This window comes from Barbus barbus (genome assembly GCF_936440315.1).
Source record: "Barbus barbus genome assembly, chromosome: 17".
Classification (NCBI taxonomy): domain Eukaryota; kingdom Metazoa; phylum Chordata; class Actinopteri; order Cypriniformes; family Cyprinidae; genus Barbus; species Barbus barbus.
In genome coordinates this window covers 7,225,898-7,248,934 of record NC_136745.1, presented here as the reverse complement: position 1 = coordinate 7,248,934, position 23,037 = coordinate 7,225,898, and the positions used below count along the sequence as shown (strand labels likewise).

The 23,037-nt window shown below is 40.6% G+C and overlaps 2 protein-coding genes across 4 annotated transcripts; one reads left to right on the top strand and one right to left on the bottom strand.

Annotated features, from left to right (window-relative positions):
• Positions 1–8,527: 8,527 nt before the first annotated feature.
• On the bottom strand, positions 8,528–14,105 carry lygl1 (lysozyme g-like 1). Of its 2 annotated transcripts, none has more exons than XM_079438699.1 (5): positions 14,002–14,105; positions 13,781–13,864; positions 13,496–13,692; positions 12,807–12,945; positions 8,528–8,768 (listed from the first exon to the last, which is right to left on the bottom strand). In XM_079438699.1, the coding sequence occupies exons 1-5, from the start codon at positions 14,003–14,005 to the stop codon at positions 8,635–8,637; spliced, it is 558 nt and encodes a 185-aa protein (XP_079294825.1). In that variant the 5' UTR covers positions 14,006–14,105; the 3' UTR covers positions 8,528–8,634. The 2 variants fall into 2 exon arrangements, with proteins under 2 accessions (XP_079294825.1, XP_079294824.1); XM_079438698.1 differs by having other exon boundaries at positions 8,530–8,768; positions 13,781–13,909; positions 14,002–14,072.
• A 601-nt stretch (positions 14,106–14,706) lies between these two features.
• Positions 14,707–22,677, top strand: ids (iduronate 2-sulfatase). Of its 2 annotated transcripts, none has more exons than XM_079438694.1 (8): positions 14,707–15,267; positions 15,369–15,546; positions 15,732–15,820; positions 17,044–17,244; positions 17,325–17,495; positions 17,673–17,799; positions 18,786–18,959; positions 21,851–22,677. In XM_079438694.1, exons 1-8 carry the CDS (start codon positions 15,052–15,054, stop codon positions 22,375–22,377), a joined length of 1,683 nt encoding a protein of 560 aa, XP_079294820.1. In that variant the 5' UTR covers positions 14,707–15,051; the 3' UTR covers positions 22,378–22,677. The 2 variants fall into 2 exon arrangements, with proteins under 2 accessions (XP_079294820.1, XP_079294821.1); XM_079438695.1 differs by having other exon boundaries at positions 14,932–15,234.
• The last annotated feature ends 360 nt before the right edge of the window (positions 22,678–23,037 follow it).

Sequence of the window (23,037 nt, the reverse complement as noted above, 5' to 3'; positions counted from 1 at the left end):
AAATCAGACCTCAGCAGGGCCTGATTATATATGATCGCAGAGGGAGTGGTTTCTCTGTTTATCTCAGATGTTCTTCCTCTAAGGTGTGGAGAAATAAGGTTACAACATTTAGAATTTCTTTGTTTGTTTATGTCTTATTATTAGAGCAATCCCTAGCCATTAATGATGAATGAGCTGGATTATAAGGTGCTTCATACAGTTTAAAAATGTTTATCATCACTCTTGATGAATCAGCTAGATTCTAGGGAAAGCTTTAACATTGGTGCAGGCAGGAGAAGGAAGTGAAGAGAAATAAAATGAAAGTTTGTGGGAAATCTTAGCACTTGTACCAGGGTAAAAGCATGCCAAATTTAAACTTATTTTATCAAATGGTTGTAAATTTATGTTTAATTATGGCCACCAGAATTTAATAGTTTTGGCAGTTATCCCCTGAAAAGCACTTCCAACGAAAAATAAACATAAACAGACACATTTAGTATAAAAATATAAAAGAATAAACAATATATGATTTGACTGAATTCAGTGACTTAATTCTAGTCTGTGTGGTTTGTGAGTTATAAGCAAATAGGCATACATTTACACATTATAGTGCCTGCTAGTAACAGGAAGTTGTCCTTGCACTCGGCTGAGTATTAGGTAAGATATGAGACCATCCAAATCTAAGCTGTTTGTGCTTTAAACAATTGCAATATATAAGTATGTAAAGATTATTCTGCAGATACAGTGCTACTTGAAAGTTTGTGAACCCTTTAGAATTTTCTATATTTCTGTATAAATATGACCCAAAACATCATCCGCTTTCAGTCCTGAAAGTAAACAAAGAGAACATACTCAGTTACTATCGTAACCTCGGTTCGCTGAGATATGGGAACGAGTCGTAAGACGCTTGTATGGGAAAAACTCCTTTTTTCCTCTTCACTGAAGCCTTTTCAATCAAGCAGTGAAACTGCACGTTCATTGGTTCAATGCAGTGCTATAAAATCGAACCAATGGCTCGGCGATGAGCGAGCCTACGGCTATACAGCCCGCCAAAATGGGGGGGGGGGGGGGGGGGGGGGGTGCTTCTGGCTATATTAGCGGCCGTTTCGCTGCCGCAGCTCAGATTTCTTTGAATGAAGTGACTGAGGCGTGCAGCTCATAGCACGGCCAGGAACACAGTACTTATTCACATATCTCAGGGAACCGAGGTTACAATAGTAACCGAGTACGTTCCCTGTCGATATTTCACTCGTACTGCATCGTAAGACGCTTGTATGGGAACCAGTACAATCACGCCGTGCTATGATGGGGAAAGACTCAAACCGTAACTCCCATGGGAGTTAAAATTACACCAAGCACAAGCTGAGCCATCAGGGTCAACCATGGCCTGGGTGTCGTCCCGAAAGTAGACACTTAGTGCCCATAATATGGACCTTCCAAGAGAAGGAGGGACTTGAGCACAGTTGGTCAAGTGAACCCCAGAGATAGCTTATCTAGCCGGAAGCGGCGAACTTAAGCAGAAAGGACACTGGCCTGCAAGGAGGGGATGTCCAGGTTGTAAAAGCCAGTCCTCCTACTAGGACTGGCTTTTACAACCTGTCGGTCGCCTCACAAATTTACGAAATGGACACCCCGCTGGACCATGCCCAGGAAGAGGCGATGCCTCTGGTGGAATGGGCTCTGACTCAAATGGGGCACTGCAAGCCCAAGGAGGAGTATGCTAGGGTGATAGCATCCACTATCCACCTGGAGATTCTTTGCTTCGTAACAGGGCGACCTTTAGCGCGGTTACCGAAGCTGACAAAAAGTTGTTCTGATCTCCTGAACGAGGCAGAACGCTCGATATATACCCTTAGGGCCCTGACGCGGCAGAGCAGGGACAATTCCTGGTCATCCGTTGAGGGGGAAAGCGCGGAAAGCGCTATGACCTGGCCTTGGTTTCAGGACGACCTTGGAGTCATTAGTGCCATCGAGTCATCGAGTGCAGCGCCGAAGCCGCCGAGTAGGTGCATCCAGCGAGTGCAGATGTGGCTCTGCACGGCTTGGACTGATGGTTCGTCCTTGCCTTCCATCCGATAGCCGTGGGCGGGCAGAGATGCGCGCCACGGACTCATTCAGAGGGGGCAGGTGCTGGTATCCCTTCTCTTCGGCGCCGTCAACGGAGGTGAGGGTGGAGGAAACAGAAGATCTGATGCGAGACGAGTAGGGGGGGCGCCACGATTTAGTGAGCTCATCGTGGACTTCTGGAAAGAAGGGGGACGAGCATTGGCGGGGGGCTTGCTGGCGCCCCGGGAGAAACCACTCATCCAACTTGCTGCGAGACGGCTCCTCAGGCGGAGTGCGAGGGGCAGAGTCACTTTCTGAAAAGAAAGCTATCCGCGAGCACAGAGAGGCAAGGCTGAACGACTCGCAGTGCGAGCAGTCAGTCCCGCAGAGCGCAGCGTCAGCGTGGGATTTCCCCAAGCATGACACGCACTCAGCGTGACAGTCATCAGCGTGCAGGCAAGCTCTGCACGTCTTACAATGACGGCGCGGCATTTGCAACAACGCCGATGCTCTTTTTGTGAGGTCTTTTAGTGGTTCACCGGATGGCGGCAGGGGATAGACCGGGAAGCAGGAAGCTGCAGGGGGTCCGATCCAGCTGCGAGGCGTTTCAATGGCGAGTCGGCGTGAGCGAAGAGTCAGCGAGGAAGAAGCTTCGTCGCTGAAGAGAAGAAATCTGAGCTGCGGCAGCGAAACGGCCGCTTATATAGCCAGAAGCCCCCTCCCCCCATTTTGGCGGGCTTTGGTGGGCTGCATAGCCGTAGGCTCGCTCATCGGCGCCGCCGAGCCATTGGTTCGATTTTATAGCACTGCACGAACCAATGGACGTGCAGTTTCACTGGGTGATTGAAAAGGCTTCAGTGAAGAGGAAAAAATTTGTTTTTCCCATGCAAGCATCTTACGACGCAGTACGAGTGAAATATCGACAGGGAACTCAATTAAACACTTCAACTCTGTGATGTTGGTGGGTTTCCTCCTATGAACTGCTTGCTTCAGCTCCTTCCACAACATTTCAATTGGATTAAGGTCTGGACTTTGACTTGGCCATTCTAAAACATCAGCTTTGTTCTTCTTTAACCATTCTTTGGTAGGATGACTTATGTGCTTGGGTAGGTAATAGGGGAGGGTAACAGTGGTCTTGAATTTCCTTGATTTGTACACAGTCTGTCTGACTGTGGATTTGTGGAGTCCAAAATCTTTAGAGATGGCTTTGTTGTCATCACAGATAGCCTCGTGGGCAGCGCGTTGACATGTAGCTCCATTGTGCTTTGCGTGTTCCGTGTTCGAGTCCGGGCTCGTGAACCTTTCCCAAACAGCAAACAGTAATTTCCAGGCAAAGTCAAAAGAGTAATCCGTAAACAGGCAATCAAAAAAACCAAGTAAACACTGTGGAGCAGGTGACCACCAAAGCGGTTCAGGCGTAACTGGAACAAAAAGCACAGAAATCTAAACGGCAGCCTCAGCGGCTGTAACAGGACAGGCAGACAGTTCTGAGATGGCATCATTGGCAAGCAGAGTAACAGGGCAAGCAGAGTTTTCACAGGCTGCCTCCAAGGCTGTAGCTGGGCAGTCAGAAAGTGCACAGACAGCCTCCATGGCTATGGCTGGAATGTCAGAATGCTGGGTTCATAGGCGGCCTCCAAGGCCGTGACAGGACAATTGGCCTCCTTAGTGGTGACAGGACAAACTGAGAGTTCAGAAACAGCCTCCTTAGCCGTGAAAGGAGAAACTGAGAGTTCTGAAGTGGGTGTCAATGCCCTGAGAGAAGCTGAAGTGTACACCGCCACCTTGGGAGGTTCTGCAGCGGACGTTGCCACCTCTGGAGGTTCTGCAGTGGGTACCGCTGCCTCTGACGTTTCTGCAGTGCCTCTGACGTTTCTGACGTTTCTGCAGTAACAGAAACTTTAATAGACACAGTGTTACTAACTTGAAAAGTCTACAGTTGGTTCGTAGCACTTAGAAAATAGATTATTGCTGGATGGATTGAACCAGGCAGAGAAATGACCATAAAACTCACGGATGAAGCTCAATTGTGAATAATTTATTACATAAAGCCAAAGCCACAAGATAATGTGAATGGAATGCACTATTTAAATTTGCTGGAATGAGTATAATAATAAAGAAAATAATTTAGTAGAAATGAAATTAATGAAAAATTACCAAAACGAAATTACCACTAATATAGGGAAAAGGAACTTGGGTGGTGCCAAAATCAAAGAACAAAATAAAACCAAATAATTCCCATAAAAGCTCCCCAAAACCCGTAACTTAACTAACAAAAGGAAAATGTAGAAAAGAAACCGAGATCTTCAGTCAACAATTAATTTTTTATTAAGTCAACAACATACTGACCTGCACATTTATATTTATATTTTTTATTTTATTCTTTTATTTTTTCTACTTTTCTTTTTCTTCATATTTGTATTCTACATAATTGCACTGTCCTTGGAGCGGACTTGACCTACATTTCACTGCTGGTTATACTGGTTATACTCCTGGACACTGGGAAGTCGTGGCCTAATGGTTAGAGAGTCGGACTCGTAATCCAAAGATTGCGGGTTCAAGTCTCGGGCCGGCAGGGATTGTAGGTGGGGGAAGTGAATGTCCAGCGCTCTCTCCACCCTCAATACCACGACTGAGGTGCCCTTGAGCAAGGTACCGAACCCCCAACTGCTCACCGGGCGCCGCAGCATAAACGGCTGCCCACTGCTCCGGGTGTGTGTTCACGGTGTGTGTGTGTGTTCACTGCTGTGTGTGTGCACGTTGGATGGGTTAAATGCAGAGCATGAATTCCGAGTATGGGTCTGTATAATTGTGTATGTGACAAATAAAAAATCTTGAATCAGCGTATCAATAAATTTCCTATTCTCACCAATAATAACCAAAGTACAAAGATGGCGCACACCACTTCCCTAATGTATCTAAACACTCATCATTACTACGTGCAAAGTGTATATCATGCGATGTGCTTACCTGTTCTCTTTTCCCTAATCAAGGAAATAAACGAACCATAAATCAAATACACCGCCAACTAAGTTAGACACATAACATCAAAGAATAGGATACAAAAGGCTTAATTTCAGCAAACAAATCACCCCAATCAAGCACAAACAAGCCTCCTTCTGAAGTTCGCAGGAGGACCTTTAAGCCAGCAGGCCGAAAGCAAAGAGGCAAAGAGATTGGGCAAAGAGGATGACATCACACCGATGATCAGCAGGTGACACGTCCAATCAGTAACCTGAGAGCAAGCAGCAGAGCAATAACAAAAGAGGGAGGGAAGAGAAAGAAAACAAGCACACACACCTATGCGCATAACATGTAACACACAGAATGTTCAGAAACGGCACTCACGGCCATAACAGAGGCATCGGGAAACAGGAAGAGTTCAAAAATAGTGTCCGTGGTCGGAACAGAGCTGACAGGGAACACAGAGAGCTCGGGAAAGAGTGCCACCCCTTTCTTGGGAAGAGCTAAAGTGGATGTCACTGCTATAGATGGTTCTGTAATGGAAGTTGCCACCTCTGTGGGGAGCTCGAGTTGACTCGGACACTGAAGCAGGCTCGGGAGTGGGCTCAGGGACTGGAGCAGTCTCTGGAGCGGAATCAGGGATTGGAGCGGGCTCTGGAGTGGACTCAGGGACTGTAACGGCTTCTTGATAGGGCACAGGGACTTTAGCAGACTTGGAAGTAACTCATGGACTACAGCAGGCTTTGGAGCAGATTCAAGGACTGGAGTGGACTCTGGAGCAGTTTCAAGGGCTGGAGTGAGCTCTGGAGCATATTCGAGACTGGAGCAGGCTCAGGAGTGGATTCGTGAACAGTAGGAGGCTCAGGAATGGATTCGGGGACTGAAGTGGATGCCACTGCCTCGGCAGGTTCTGTTGCAGAACCTGTCACCTCTGAGGGAACTGCGGTGGTGTGTGTGGCCCAAACACATAGAATGGCCGTAGCCATCACAGGCAGAACAGAGAACACAACGTCTACCTCAGAGACAGACGGTGCTGTCAGTCGGCTTTACAGTCCCATGCTTCTCCCAGGGTGAAGGGGGATCCACATAACTAGGGTGACCATACGTGCCATTTTTCCCGGACACGTCCTGGCCAAGATTTCTATATTGCTTTGATTCAAAGTACCTCGAGAGTGTCCGAAAACATAAGGAACCGATCAAACACTGATCGTTCTGCACACACAAACAAAGCCAAATCCTAGATATTTTAGGCAATATAGAAATCCTGGCCAGGATGCTTCTGGGAAAAATGGCACGTATGGTCACCCTACACATAACAGCAGGCCATAATCCAAAAATGGACATAGCGAGCCTCAAAAGACCATGACAAATTAATTCAGTTCTTAACGGTTCATTTAGTCCATGACAAAATAAATCTATGAGTGCAAGTCCGGGAAGTGAGAGTGATAAGCAACATTTAGAAAGTCCTGGATGTGACTCAAGGGACCGATTCCCTTGACAAAGATGGGTGAATCTTATTGCTGGTGGTAACGGTAAGGGATGGAGTGCCCTCTTGCAGAGCTCATGGGCACTCCAGCTGGTGATTGTAAAGTAAACCTAGACATTCATATACTTTTGCCACTCAAAGATGTGTAATATTGGATAATTTTCCTGAATAAATAAACAACAGAAAATATTTTTGTCTCATTTGTTTGATTGGGTTCTCTTTGTCTACTTTCAGCACTTGTGCAAAAGTATGTTTTGGGTCATATCTACTGTATGCAGAAATATAGAAAATTCTAAAAGTGTCATAAACTTTCAAGCAGCACAATGTGTTACATGCAATTACAATAAATTAGTTTTATTTAATCCAAACAAATAATAATAAAAAAACAAAAATAAATTACAGAACATTGAACAATGGTTAGAATGAACAAAAAGTTTTTTTTTTTTTTAATACTTTCTTACAGTGCCATATGTGAGTGCAGGAAGAGGCTCAACATCGCCCTCTATCATCGAGAACCACAAGCTTTATCAAGAAGTTTTGCAACTGCATTCAGGGCCTGCAGACAAGAGAGCCATATGGATATGGCAAGCTATATCACATTTAATCTCACATAATAAGAATTACTGTAAAGATATCAACACTTGTAAAAGTAATAATTATTGTTATCAGCAGTGGCATCATTTTTAAAAAATGCTCATTTCGATATCAGTAATTACATTTCCAGTAGAAATCTGCAGTTGACTCCTATTCAAAGACAATTACAGATATCGTTTCTGGATACCTGAAATAAACGGAACAAGACATTGCATTTGACAAAGCATCTAACAGTTTCAGCACTGACACCGTATCTTACTATGGACATTTGGAAACAAAGCTTGCATCTCTCCAGCTGTAATCGTGTTGTAATCAGTGCTGCTGAAAACACTAGAGCTGTTCTGCTCTTGGGTGGCTGTATAAAAACGTGTAATTTACAGGCAAACAAATGAAACCAACATATGAATGCAATGCACAAAGTTTAATGTTAAGCAATTTACCATAGAAGACCATATTGCGTTCATATTCTGGCCTCATCTGATTTCCTGTATGCATCTTAATTAGGTGTATACAGAATTTGATATTTTGATATGTCTTTGTATGTTAGGGCATTATGTGTTTTCTCATGTTAAGAGTTTTAGTGTCTCGCTGTTTTATTCACACATCTTTGTTTTTCTCCTTTTGAGAGGTGATCTAAATATTCATGACATAAAATGGATGGAAATTTGAGAAAGAGAGAGAGAGAGAGAGAGAGAGAGAGAGAGAGAGAGAGAAAGTGATCATTTAACAATTATCATGCAATATTTTATATATTCTGTTTACCACGAGTCACAAAATATGCTGTCAGGTCACAAGCCTGATTTGGCCCACATGATCACTGGATTCATCTGGGCCACATTCCTCCCACCAATAAACGGCTCTCATGTTGTTTGCCGTGATCCATACTGTGCCATCACTGCCACACATGGCCCAGCTCTGGCTGAAAGGGTGCACTATTATTAGAGCATACCCTAAATGGTAAATGATAAGTGGTCATATCAGGTGCTTCATAGTTCATACACCTCAAAAATGTTAACCATATCTTTTGATGAATCCGCTAGAAGGAAGTGAAAGCCCTAACTTTGCAGGTGCAGGCAAAGAAGGAAGTGAAGAGAAATAAAATTAAAGTTTGTTGGAAATGTTAGTACTTGTTGTAAAACCAAATTTCTACTTTTTTTTAATAAAACAAACAAAACCAGACAAATTTAAAGTATAAAAATATAAAAGAATACACAATTTATAATTAGACTGAATTGGATGACTCAATTCTTGTCTGTATGGCTTGTGAGTTATAAGCAATTAAGGCATAAAATGATAGTGCCGGCTAGTAACAGGAAGTAGTCTTTGCACTCGGCTGAGTATTAGATAAGATATGAGACCATCGAAATCTGATTTGCTTGTGCTTTAAACAATTGTAATATGAATATCGAAAGACTATTAATTAAATATACTGTATGTGTTACATGAAAGACACATGGTGTGATTGAATAAATTCGTTTTATTTCATCCAAACAAATATAAAACAAAATACAGAAATGTGAACAATGGTCAGAATGAAAAAAAAGGAAAATTATGACTGTTTTTCTTCAGTAACCCTTGCTTTTGAACCACTGGGCTCTGGCAACAACATCATTGGCGTAATCACTGCCGGTGGTGCCCACGTCCATGCGCTCGTACGTACGGACGTTCTTCACTCCTGCATTGTAAGCTGATATTCCCCCTGGAACAGATATTATACTACAACTGAGATATGAAATCAAACCAAGTTCTGACTTAATATTTACAGTAATGCATTTACTTCTTTGCTCTGAAAAGATATATTATTATTTCTAAAAGTTTTGGTTAAAAAGTCTGTTGTGGTTTTTTTTTCTTTTTTAGATTTGGCTTTTGCTCATCCTTTGTTTCTTGTATTTTTCTCTGTGGAAGCACGGCTTCCTTTTTGTTGTACTTTTCAATTTGAACTCCTCAGTAAAGCACTCTTTATTCAGTCATCTATCTGCCCTTGGGTCCTTCTGTTATTTATCATCTACCATAACTCAGTGGTAAAGAGGCCGTTGAGTCGACTAGAAGACCAGAGTTCAATTCCAGCCTCAGACACCCATCACAGCAAGACTGTACCATGGCAGTGGACCCAGCAGTAGATGCCACACCTACCTCCAATGATGATCGTATCCTAGCTATTCTGTCTGGCCAAGCTTTCACCATTCACAGACATGAGCAGATCCTAACTGAAATCCTACAATGCTTAAGTGAGCAGACTTTGTCTCAAGCCTCTTCACTTCTAACCACCCCACCCGTTCTAGCTGAAAGGTCCACACCTCCATTTCCTGGGCTTCTACCTGTGCCAAGACTGCCTGCACCAGAGATGCATGATGGGAACCCTGAGAGATGTCGAGGCTTTATCACTCTGGTATTTGGATTACAACCTAACAGCTTTCCAACAGAGAACAGCAAGGTTACATATATCATCACTCTGCTCAACGGAAAAGCGCTGGACTGGGCTACGGCTTTGTGGGAACAACATTCCCCACTGGCTGACGATTGTGACCTATTTGTTGCAGAGATGAGGAGGGTTTTTCATCACCCTACCAGTGGGGGAGAGGTTGACCACAGGCTACTCCAGATTTCTCAAGGGACAAGGAGTGTGGCAGGGTTTGCGATTGAGTTCCGCACCTTAGCCTCAGAGAGTGGTTGGTACCAACGAGCCCTGAGAGCGACGTTTCACCATGCCCTGTCTCCTGATCTCAAAGTTGAACTGGCCTTTGGAGATCCAGCTCCTGACCTAGAGTCCCTTATTGACATTGCCATCAGGGTGGACAACCGCATTCGAGAGCGGAGATGGGAACGCCGTGGGGAGGTCTAGCTGTCTGATCCCCAAGCTTCTAGCAGTGCCCTTGATTCACCTCCACTTCCCATGAATTTTGAGGAACCCATGCAGTTGGGAAGGGCCACATGATCACCAAAAATCACCAACCATTGGTTTTAATAACCCTGAACTTTGTGAACGATGGTGTGAAATCACTAACAAATGTTCCTTTGACTTGATGGTCCTAATAATTCAAGAAACCACTAATTATCTGGACAAGATTCGTCAACAGATACAAGAGACGCGGACCATTTTAGAGAAGGATTGTGTTGACAAAGAGAAACTGAGAGACTGGTTCCTGGAGTGTGACCAATAAAAAGAGAAGATCAAAATGGAGATCAGAACCATCAAAAAGAACAAGTTTGAAAGAGATGCAGAGGATTATCGTCTTGGGAGGGTGTACTCATGGAGAAATGTCTCATTTAAAACTCAGAAAAGATTCCCTCATCAACATGCATCCATGGAGACAGATTCTGAGACTCAATTGAGCACAGCTTCCTCCTCTTCTTTTTTAGACTATGTGACACCACGAAGGTGACAAATATCCAGAGGTCATGTGAGAGGAAGAAGAGGAGAAAATGCAGCAGGGGCAAGAAAAACCTCTGGATATTTGGGGGGAAGTCGTGGCCTAATGGTTAGAGAGTCGGACTCGTAATCGAAAGGTTGCGGGTTCGAGTCCCTGGCCGGCAGGAATTGTAGGTGGGGGGAGTGAATGTACAGCGCTCTCTCCACCCTCAATACCACGACTGAGGTGCCCTTGAGCAAGGCACCGAACCCCCAATTGCTCCCCGGGCGCCGCAGCATGGCTGCCCACTGCTCCGGGTGTGTGTTCACGGTGTGTGTGTGTGTGTGTGTGTGCATTTGTTCACTACTCACTGCTGTGTGCACTTGGATGGGTTAAACGCAGAGCACCAATTTCGAGTATGGGTCACCATACTTGACAATACGTCACGACTTCACGACTTCAAAAAGAGACTTTTCTCCCCGGCAATACCAAACTTGGAGCAGGAAACATCCAATGTGATTAACATGTCTGATAAAATTATTTCTCCTGCAGGCTTAACTGCTTTAAGTAAAGGATTGTCTTTTGTTGCCACAACCAGCTATGATGAATTCAACACCTATGTGGACCTTCAAAATACATAAAGACCTTACTAATCCTCCAGGAAGACCGATTATATCTGGAATTGGGTCTCTTACTGAGAACATTTCAACATTTGAGGATTTTTTCTTAAAGCCAGTTGTATTTACATTACCCTCTTTTGTACTATTACCATTACCCACACCGAAACAAGAATCCTAGTGCTAATCGTATTAAAACATTAGCTACATTTTTTTTCAGATACAAAGACGATTTCGTTCTAGAGATTAAGGGTACCGCCATGGGTAGCACCATGGCCCCAAATTATGCAAATTTGTATGTAGGCCTCTTTGAACAGAATTTTATTTTCAATGGTCTACAAAATTCCTTTCTCCCAAACATCGTACTTTGGCGAAGGTATATTGATGATATTTTTATGTTATGGTCAGGTACTGAAAATCAATTTCTACAATTTTACAGACCCGAGTTCAATTCCAACTATCACAAAAGAACAGTCTGTAGAGCTCAGAAACAGGTTTGCGTCAAGCCACACATCTGGGGAAGAGTTCAGAAAAAAAATCTGCTTCAAGCATGTAGTCTCTGTTACCCTTAATAGAAGAAGTTTGAAACAACCGGTATTCTTCTTAGAGCTGGCCTGCTGGACAAACTGAGCAATTTATGGAGAAGGGCTTTGGTTAGAGTGGTGAAGAAGAACCTGATGGTCACTCTAGTTGAGCTCCATGATCATATGTGGCGATAGGAGAAATCTACAGAAGGACAAACATCACTGCAACACTCCACCGATCTGGGCTTTATGGCGGTGTGGCCAAACTCAATCCTCTCCTCGGTGAAGACAAAAGAAAACACATTTGGAATTTACAAAAAATCACCTAAAGGACCCTCAGACTCTGAGAAACAAGATTCTCTGGTCTGATGAACCTCAATTCTAAACATCATGTTTGAAGGGAACCAGCTCTGCTCATCACCTGCAGAGTACCATCCCAAAAGTAAAGTGTGGTGGTAGCAGCCTCATACTGTGGGGCTGTGTTTCAGCGGCAAGGACTGAGGGACACATCAGAGTAGAAGAAAAGCTCAGTGCACCAAAATATTGAGATAGCCTTAATAAAAACCTAGTCCAGAGCATTCAGAACCTCAGACTGGGCAGAAGGTTCACCTATGAACCTAAACAATGAACAATGAACCTAAACACACAGCAAATGTGGCTTATAGACAACTCTGTCAATGTCCTTGAGTGGCCCAGCCACAGACTGAGCTTGAACCCCATCAAATATTTCTGGAGAAACTTGAAAATGTGCATCTGCCCCCATCCAACCTGACAGAGCTTGAGAGGTGAAGAGGTGAGGAGAAGAATGGCAGATAATTGCCAAATGATGATGAGCAAAGCTTGTCGCATCAAACAAAAAAGACTTGAGACTGTAAAGGTGCTTCAGCTAAATATTTAGTTAATACTTATGCAATGTACTTATTTAAGTTTTTAATTTTTAATAAATTTAAGAAGTTGTGACAATTCAGTTTTTGCTTTGTCAATATGGGGTACGGAGTATAGACTGATGTGGGGAAAAAGTAATTTAAAGCAGTTTAACATAAGGCAGCAACATAACAAAACGTGAAAAAAATGAAGGGGCATGAATACTTTCGCAAGGCACTGTATTTACAATCAAATTCAGTAAATCAATCAAAATCATAAAAACTGAAATACAAGGCCTCATGCACTTCTCCGTTAATTCTGTGAGTTAATTAAGGTCTTAATTAGAGTTAATTTGTGGTCTCTGAGAGTATCCCAACTTTACCTTTAAAGCATTGCTCTTTTGTCCACTGGGGAAACTTTGCTCTGACGTTCTTAATAAAGCCAATGAGTATCTCAGTCCCTTGTGTGAGATGTTCCTCACTGTCCCATGTACCTACCAGCTTGTGGTAGCGTTTGTCAACCTGAAAAGAAACATTAGCAATGAAGAGAACAATTTAATATTAAACAGCTTATTAAGTTGGATTAATCTACAGAAGAGCTGCAGGGGAACTTGAGCTTTGAAAAGGGAAGTTGGGAAAAATCCAGTTTACACAATGAAATGAAAAAAGAACGGCATCTTCTTTTAATGTGACATAAACAAGTCATCAGATTTGCACATTATATGGAGTCATGCGAGCTTGCACAGAACGCATCTTGACATGTTGCATTCATGTGGTTTATCAGTTTGAAACTGACTTGTTTAATTTCTTGATCCCTCCCAACTAACCTATATATAACATTATGTGTTATTAACTGTCCCAAAAGAATGCTCATTATAATGTTTAGGTTACCTATGCAAAACAATATATGTAATGCTTTCTCAGTGACAAAAATGTTTTGCATGGATCATCTACAATTAGTGTGTCTATTTAAAGTCCAGATTTAGCCTAAACAGCATCATCTTATATGTGTCTTATGTATTAATTGTTGCATTGTCTTTTCAAATAGAGTAAATCAGCTCTTCTGACTAACCTGCATGAGGCCAAAGCCATTGCCATGGTCGCCCCATCCATCCTTTAGAGCAGCTCCGGCTCTGGACGCTCTGGATATGATGGCAGCAATCACAGCCGGGTCCATCTGCTTTGCTGTACCGACTTTGATGATCTTACTCTTATACTGCTCCATTCGGGCCAGATCATGCTCAGCCAGTTTTCTGGAAGCCTCGACACCTTTGAATGCAAATTGTTGATATAAATCGCTATGCATGTAACTTAAGTTAGCCTGCTGGACACACCAGTTAAACAGTCATAGACCTACCCTTTACGGGTAATTTGTCCTGTTTTGCTGTCACCTCTGATGCACCGTTGGTGTCTATTTCCATGATGTCTCCATAAATGCAAGCTAGAAAATACATGGTAAGTATCGCCTGAAGGCCTTTAAAAAAGTCTGTAAATAATTTCTTTAAAAACATTAATGTATTGCTATACTATCAAAGTATCCTATTAAATAAGGTATAATTTAGCTCAGAATAAGCTTACCCATGATGACTCAAACCAAAACAGAACACTACTCAAGTTGTGACTTCAGCCCGCTGAATGTGTGAAGTTGTGATTGCAGCGGAACTGGTTTCTCCTTCTCACTTCTTCCTTAAGGAGGGACAAAATCGTCATGTTCAGTGTTGTCATAACTAGACTTTAGTCATATCACATCATACCCAAGCCAGACTGAAGTTTGCATGCATTGAAGTTGCATGTACTGCAATTCTACTACATTTAAATGTCTTAAAATGTCATATAATAAACAACGGCCAAACATTTGAGTTACAGAAGCTCAGCGACCCTGATAGCACACGTACATCTCCGAGGCGTCTATTTGATGTCTGCATTTACATCTGCAAGACGTATTATTTAGGGTGTTTGCTCATCTGCAATACGTCTATAGGACGTTTCCTTTTAGATGTCAAATAGACGTCTATTAGATGTCTTTAAGATGTTTATGATTTAGAATGTATGTAAAACTGACATCTGAAAGACGTTTATAGACAGCAGATGCTTTCCAGATCAAGAGATCTTTAACAGACATCTTGCAGACGTGCGTACGTGCTATCTGAGTGAGTCACATTAATTCAATAACCACTGCACCTGACTGATAAGTGCGTTATGATCATTGAAAGTAGGCTACTGCTCATAATGACTGTCATTTGTTCGGTAATCGGTTCAGTGAAAAGAATCGACTCATAGAGTGATTCATTCGGGAATCGATCTGAGTTGATTCACTAATAAGAACCGGCTCATAAGAATAATTTATTTTGGCTATCGGAGTACACTGGTATTAAGATATACATATATCTGTATATTTATTATTCACTGGATCCAAGTCAAAAGAGTTGTTGTTTTATCGGTTCGCATTATCAGCAGACAGACAGGAGAAAAAGTGTACTGTGTCTTTAAGGACAAACCCACATAATCATAGCCAGTCTATGAAAACCAGGAAGCGAGACACTGGAAGTAGCTTTACATGCTACAACATAAAGTAAAGATGCTGATGGGATATTACTGAATTTAAACTATATTCCGCATGTGAACACAATGTTTGTAAATACTCGGATGACGTTGTTTCTTTTGATTTTACACGTTTTGGAAGCAGGTGTTTTTGCAGTAGATAGCAAACAGGTCAACATTTTGTACTTGATTGCAGATGATTTGAGACCAACTTTAGGCTGCTACTCTGATCCAGTGGTCAAGTCCCCAAACATCGACCAGCTTGCATCGGTGAGCACAGTGTTTCATAACGCCTATGCACAGGTATGTTGCTCATCAAAAACATAAACATGCATGATGCATACTGTATTAAGCTAGTGTACATTTAAGTTACAGGAGCACACTGCTGTTCTGTTCTTTTAAAGCAAGCTGTTTGTGGACCTAGTCGGGTGTCTTTCTTAACAAGTCGAAGACCAGACACCACAAAGCTGTATGATTTTAACTCCTATTGGAGAGTTCATGCAGGGAACTATACTACACTTCCTCAGTACTTCAAGTCTAATGGATACACCACTTTATCAGTTGGCAAAGTCTTCCATCCTGGTAACTAGTCTACCTGATGTATGCATAATAATAATGTCACAATGCATGTCGCAATCCCTTTTAATTTTGATGTGAAAGATGGCCTGGGCATTTACTTTTGATTGCGCTATAATCCTTTCCTGTGTTAACTGTCTTGTATGATGTTTGAACTAATAATCTTTCTCTTTCACGTGCTTGTCCTCAAGGCATTGCCTCCAACCACTCGGATGATTACCCGTACAGCTGGTCTGTACCGCCGTATCATCCACCCTCTTTTAAATATGAAAAGAGGAAGGTCAGTGTGTGTGTGTGTGTGTGGATGTGCTTTCAAACCTGGGCCGTGTTGTTTAAATGTCCCTTGGTAAAGCCACACCAGTCCTAGCAATCAGATGTATGGATTTGGTTTTATATCTGGGATTTATTTGGAGGTTGGAATTCTGACTTAACACAATATTCAAAGGCCATTTATATAATATAATATTTTCAGAACTATAGCTATAATATTTGTGCACTACCGTTCGAAAGTTTTAGATCTTATGATTTTTTTTTAACGCTTTTTAAAAAAAAAAATCTGCTGACCAAGGCTGCATTTATTTGATAAATAAATACATTTTTATATATAAAAAAAAAGCAAAGAAGGGGAAAAAAACCCAGTAATATTGTGAAATATTTTTTTACAATTCAAAATGACCTTTTTTCCATTTGATTAGATTTTAAAATGCAGTTTATTCCTGTGTTGGCAAAACTGAAACACGCATACATTAAATATTATTGCTGATTTAGATTATGATAATGATTTATGAGTATGGTTTATAATCATTTGAACCTAAAATGAAATAAAAAATATTTATATTTATATACAACTATTTGAATTTTATATTTTATAATTAAATATTTGAATTAATTAGTTTTTATAGGTTTTACATTAATATATAATTAACCACAATTAATTTCAAGTTTCAGGAACTGTATGTTCTTAAAAACAATATTTATTAAAGGCGAAAAAAAAAAAATACGAGAGATATATTTTAATATATTCATATTAATAAATTTAATATTATTTACATTAACAATAATTAAGTCATCCTGGAGCCCACATGGAAACAGACCTGTGGTTGAGAACCACTGCTGTAAACTATTATGTACTGTCTGATATCTCACACTTTATACAATTCTGACACCTACTGGTTAATCTGTCTCATAATTATTTGAGAGCTTCTTGTGTTTCCAAAATCTGCTTTGCAAAATAAGGTAGTAAAAAAAAAAAATATGAATAATAAAATAAAAAGAGCAGTTCGACATTTATACCAAGTTAAAGCGTGGATAATCTTCCAAGTAATATATTATTATATGTAAAAATTACCCACATTTTTAAAATGAAATGTAAATAAACAAATAACACTTAAATGTTTAAAGGAAAAAAAGTAAGTTGCGTTGAGTAAATAACATGAGTAAAGTACAAGTAGATTTCTAAATGACTGTAATGTTTATTTCCAGTATCTCATGTTCATCTGTTAGGTTTGCAAAGATAAAGATGGCACACTGCACAGTAATTTACTGTGTGCCGTGGATGTGTCTGAGATGCCTTTAGGAACCCTTCCTGACATAGAGAACACAGCAGAGGCCATCCGACTCCTGAAGTCTGTGAAGGACTCTCACCATCCATTCTTCCTGGCTGTTGGCTTCTATAAGCCACATATTCCTTTCAGAATCCCACGGGTAAGTGCTTCTCAATGGAGCGTGACACACTGTATGAGCACCTGTCAAATCAGTAAATCTGGGAAATTCTGTTTTTATAGGAGTACCTAAAACTGTATCCTATCGAGAGTATGACGCCGGCTCCAGATCCAGATGTTCCTAAGAAACTTCCTAATGTGGCCTACAACCCTTGGACCGATATCCGCAAGAGGGAAGATGTTCAGGCGCTAAATCTGAGCTTTCCTTATGGCCCCATTCCTAAAGACTTTCAGGTACCTGAAAAAATAGTGTTCATGCTTAGAGATTTTGTACTAGTATACCATTTACATTTGGTTTGTTCTGGATAATATGAAGTCTTTGAATGCAGTTATAATTTGGTTTTAGTAGTTAAGTTTGGTCCTACATAAAAGGACCTCAAATATCAAATATGTTTTCCCCTCATCTTTCAGCTGCAGATCCGACAGCACTACTTTGCCTCTGTATCATATGTGGATGCTCAAGTGGGAAAAATTCTGCAAGCCCTTGATGATTTCGGCCTCGCCAAAGACACTATAGTGGTTTTCAGTTCAGATCACGGTTTGTTCAATAGAGTTCTGCCCATTCAGCCTGTTATTAAATTTTACATCCATTAGGTGGCAGTATTGAATCATTGGTTTATATTGTAGCTCAGGTTTTCAGTGTTCTGTGGGTTTTCATATTATTCTGAATTCGCATCATGTAAAGTTCTCAGAAATGATGCTGGCACTTTTGTTTCATTTAGCATAATTGCATTTTGAATTGTCAGTTAAGACTGTGTTATAGCTCATGTGTTTTTTTTTGTTATAATGCAAACTTTCATACAGTGCATTAAGGGGCTCTTAAAATATATATCTTAATATGCTCTCTTTTAATGCATGCAGAATTTGTATTGAAATGGTCCCAATTTTGTGTCTATATCTATGTATACTATATATATATATATATATATATATATATATATATATATATATGCACACACACACAAATATATATATATATATATATATATATATATATATATATATATATATATATATATTAGTATACATAGATATAGACACATCACATTCACTTAATGAATTACAGTATTATATTACTAAAATGGGCAGCTGCTTTTTATTTGCTCAATAGGAAAAAAATATATATATATTATAAAATTACATTATAATAATTACAGTATAAACTAAATAAATGCAATATTGTAATTTAATCAATTTAACACAATTAAATAATAAAATTAATTGTTTTAAGATTGTTTGTGCCATTTTAAATATTTCCGTGAATATTTCTCTCTCTATATAATACCTCATATCTTGTATGATAATGTTTTTTTTTTTTTTTTTTTTACTCCTTTTTAAATTGTACTTGGTTAAATTACAGTTCTGCATTGTACCTTCTGCCTCAATTCAAAGTTTCTTAATTAGGTCACATTTACATTATGCCTTAAATCAAAGAAACTGCCAGCAAAGACTTTCTGAAATGATTATTCACTGTGATTCTGGGTAGTTTTCTCACAGTTAACTCTCTCTCTCTCTCTCTCTTAGGTTGGTCATTAGGAGAACACGGCGAGTGGGCCAAATACAGCAACTTTGATGCGGCCACCCGAGTGCCATTGATCGTGTACAAGCCAGGTGTGACCTCACCTTTCCCTCGGCATGGGGAGAAGACGTTCCCCTTCATTGATGTGTTTCAGGGCACACGGGAGCAGTTTGGCAAAGGTAATGTTACTCAGAGCAGCCGTCAACACACAAAGACCGCAGGATCCTTTCACGAGATTCTGAGACTCCGACCGAAGTCACTCACGCGTGTGATATCAACTTTCTGGAAAATATGTTATGGCTAAAGTATTGGCCCATTTTGAGTTTTGATTCTTATTTTGCTTCAGTGTTTTTTGTGCAATTTGAAGGATTGACTGAGAGTGTACCGTGAGCACATGCATCTGCTGATGGTTTTCTTTCTTTCAGCTCTCAAGTGCACATTTGTGGCAATCTTTAGAAAACACCCAGCATAAGCAGCCGGAGTAATGACTATAATGATAATGCCACAGCATAGAGAAGCTAATAAGTCCTGAGAGTTATTGCTCTCACAGTGGGCTCTGTATTGTTGCTTGTTGTTGCTCTAATGAACTGCTCTATATTCAGTAACCATATCAGTAAATTTCATGGAAATTTCAGAACTGGGGCCTTTAACCTGAGAGAATAGTAGCTAAATTCAGGGTGAGGATTTCATGCTCATTTATGTGTATTTTATGGTGTATGTTAGAGCACCACTTGGATTCCATTTAATATAAAAACATTAATTTACGCCATACAGACTTGTTTTAGCACTAATAATGTATAAAGTTTCAAAACAGACCTGCTATGAGCTCCTTGGATATCTAATGTGGCTTCTGTGAAAGTATATATACCATGTGACCACCATGATTTCAGCTTCATTTTGTTTTAATAGCACAATTTACAGTGATTCACCAATCAGAACAGTCACTCTCACCATAGACCCGGGAAACATGGAAAAATAAGTGCTCTTCTTTTGAACATTGTTTATCAAAGAATCATGAAAAAAATATTATTCACAAAAATATTAAGCAGCACAACCATTTTCAGCATAGATAATATGAAAATAAATGTTTCTTGAGCAGCAAATCAGCATATTAGAATGATTTCTGAAGGATCATGTGACACTGAAGACTGGAGTAATGATGCTAAAAATTCAGCTTTACATCACAGGACTAAATTACATTTTTAAATATATTATAATAGAAAAAATATTTTTTAAACTTTAATACTATTTAACTATTAGTTTTTATCGCATATTTTATCAAATAAATGAGCATAAGAGACTTCTTAAAAAAACAAATCTTATCTGAAATCTCTACAAATATCAATGATAATAAGCATAAAGTTATACATAAATTAGACATACAAATTAAGTAATTGATTTCATATGCATGGTTTTATATTGTGTTGTAGTTATTGTATTGTAGTATGATTCCTTTTGAAACTGGTCGATTTAGTTTCTGGCTTTAAATATTTATTGAAGATTGTATTCAAATGCCTATGGTGAAAATGAAAAAAAAGAAAAAAAAAAGGGCTGCAGTGTGGGTGGTCACTGCTCTATAGAATAGCAAGTTTTTGAAAAAAAGAAAAGAAATAGCCAGCCAAACAAAAGCTCTGGTTACACCAAGTGTGATGCAGTTAAACAACATAAGTGTAAAATGTTTGGAAAAATTATGGTACAGAAACCAATCACATTTTTTATATATATATATATATATGTGTATTATGTACACCTTGCTAGTACCGGGTTGGACCCACTTTTGCCTTCAAAACTGCCTTAATTCTTCGTGGCATAGATTCAACAAGGTGTTGGAAACATTCCTCAGAGATTTTGGTCCATATTGGCATGATAGCATCACGCAGTTGCTGCAGATTTGTCGGCTGCACATCCATGATGTGAATCTCCCGTTCCACAGCATCCCAAAGGTGCTCTAATGGATTGAGATCTGGTGACTGTGGAGGCCATTTGAGTAAATTGAACTCATTGTCATGTTCAAGAAACCAGTCTGAGATGATTTGAGCTTTGTGACATGGTGCATTATCCTGCTGGAAGTAGCCATCAGAAGATGGGTACACTGTAGTCATAAAGGGATGGACATGGTCAGCAACAATACTCAGGTAGGCTGTGGCGTTTAAACGATGCTCATTTGGTACTAAGGGGCCCAAAGTGTGCCAAGAAAATATCCCCCACACCATTACACCACCACCACCAGCCTGAACCGTTGAGACGAGGCAGGATGGATCCATGCTTTCATGTTCTTTACGCCAAATTCTGACCCTACCATCTGAATGTCGCAGCAGAAATTGAGACTCATCAGACCAGGCAACGTTTTTCCAATTTTGGTGAGCCTGTGTGAATTGTAGCCTCTGTTTCCTGTTCTTAGCTGACTGGAGCAGCACCCGGTGTGGTCTTCTGCTGCTGTAGCCCATCTGCTTCAGGATTCGACGTGTTGTGCGGTCAGAGATGGTATTCTGCATACCTTGGTTGTAACGAGTGGTTATTTGAGTTACTGTTGCCTTTCTATCATCTCTAACCAGTCTGCCCATTCTCCTCTGACCTCTCACATCAACAAGGCATTGTCCACACAACTGCCGCTCACGGGATATTTTCTCTTTTTCGGACCATTCTCTGTAAACCCTAGAGATGGTTGTGCGTGAAAATCCCAGTAGATCAGCAGTTTTTGAAATACTCAGACCAGCCCGTCTGGCACCAACAACCATTCCATGCTCAGTCACTTTAATCCCCTTTCTTCCCCATTCTGATGCTCGGGTTGAACTTCAGCAAGTCGTCTTCACCACATCTAGATGCCTAAATGCATTGAGTTGCTGCCATGTGGTTGGCTGATTAGCAATTTGTGTTACCAAGCAATTGAACAGGTATCAGGTGTACCTAATAAAGTTGCCGGTGAGTGTATGTATGTGTGTGTGTGTGTGTATATGTCTATGTGTATATATGTATGTATAATGCTAAACATTGCAGCTTTAGATGCATTATTGGTTCTCGAATGCTTCTGTATCTCAGTTTTCCATCATTCTTTCTTTACATCTTTCAGGTCGAAGAGTTGAGAGAGTGGTGGAGCTGGTGGACGTCTTCCCCACACTGTCAAAACTGGCTGGGTTGCTTCCTCTGAACCACTGCCCGTCTTCATCCTTTAAGATCGAGCTCTGCACTGAAGGCTCAAACCGGGCAAATCTTATCCGCAACCCAGAGACAGCGCTCAACAGAGAAGCCTACTCATTCAGCCAGTACCCTCGACCCTCCGACTCCATCCAGGAGAACTCAGACTTGCCCGACCTCGCCGACATCCGCATCATGGGCTACTCCATTCGCTCCGTTGACTACCGCTACACCTTATGGGTGGGCTTTGACCCTGTCCGCTGTCAGCCTAACATGACGGACATCCACGCGGGAGAATTGTACCTCTTGGCTGAAGATCCGGGAGAGGACAATAACGTGTTTGTTGAGTTCGACCACGCTACAGTGATGCGTAAGCTCGCCATGCAGCCGTCGTGGACAGAGAGTTTAAAGCATCATATAATGTATCTCAGCAGCGGGTTGAAATCCAAAGGGATTCTGTGAGTTTAGTTTGCCATGATTCATGAACATGAATGGATGTTACAAATTAAAAAATACATGTCTGGTCGTATTTCATCAAAAACTGACTGGAAGACTTAAAAAGTTAAATTTAGCTTAAAGCCTATTTTAGGGTTTTTTTTGGCATTCTGACATATTGTCAGAATACTACCTCACAATTCTCATAATCAAAATACTAATAATCTTGCATTCTCTAATAATGAATCATGTACCTCATAATGCTCTAATGTATAAATTTGCACAGCACTTTTCTGTAAAAGAATAAAAAGGGATATTTTCACATACTGTAGCACTCTTATTGAGTATATTTGGGGTAGTATTCTAAAAAAATGAGTCCATCGACATAATTCCCTTATTCCCTTCAGAACGTGATGCATGGAAATGACATAAAGTAAACTTAAGTGAGAAACGAGTTTAATTTAAGTCTCGGAGAAACAGAAAGCTCTGCTCAGACAACACTCTGCTTTAGCAATTTATCAGGTCACTAAGTCGTAATTGTATTTTGTCTTTGAGGCCGACGGAGACTCTGCCAGCGCTAAGCTCTTGTTTTCCCAGGCAGCGTGATGAAAATCAACTTAAATATAGAATTTCAAGTCATGCGCTCCCACTGCACCGTTGCCAAGGTAATTAGATGCTTAAATGTGA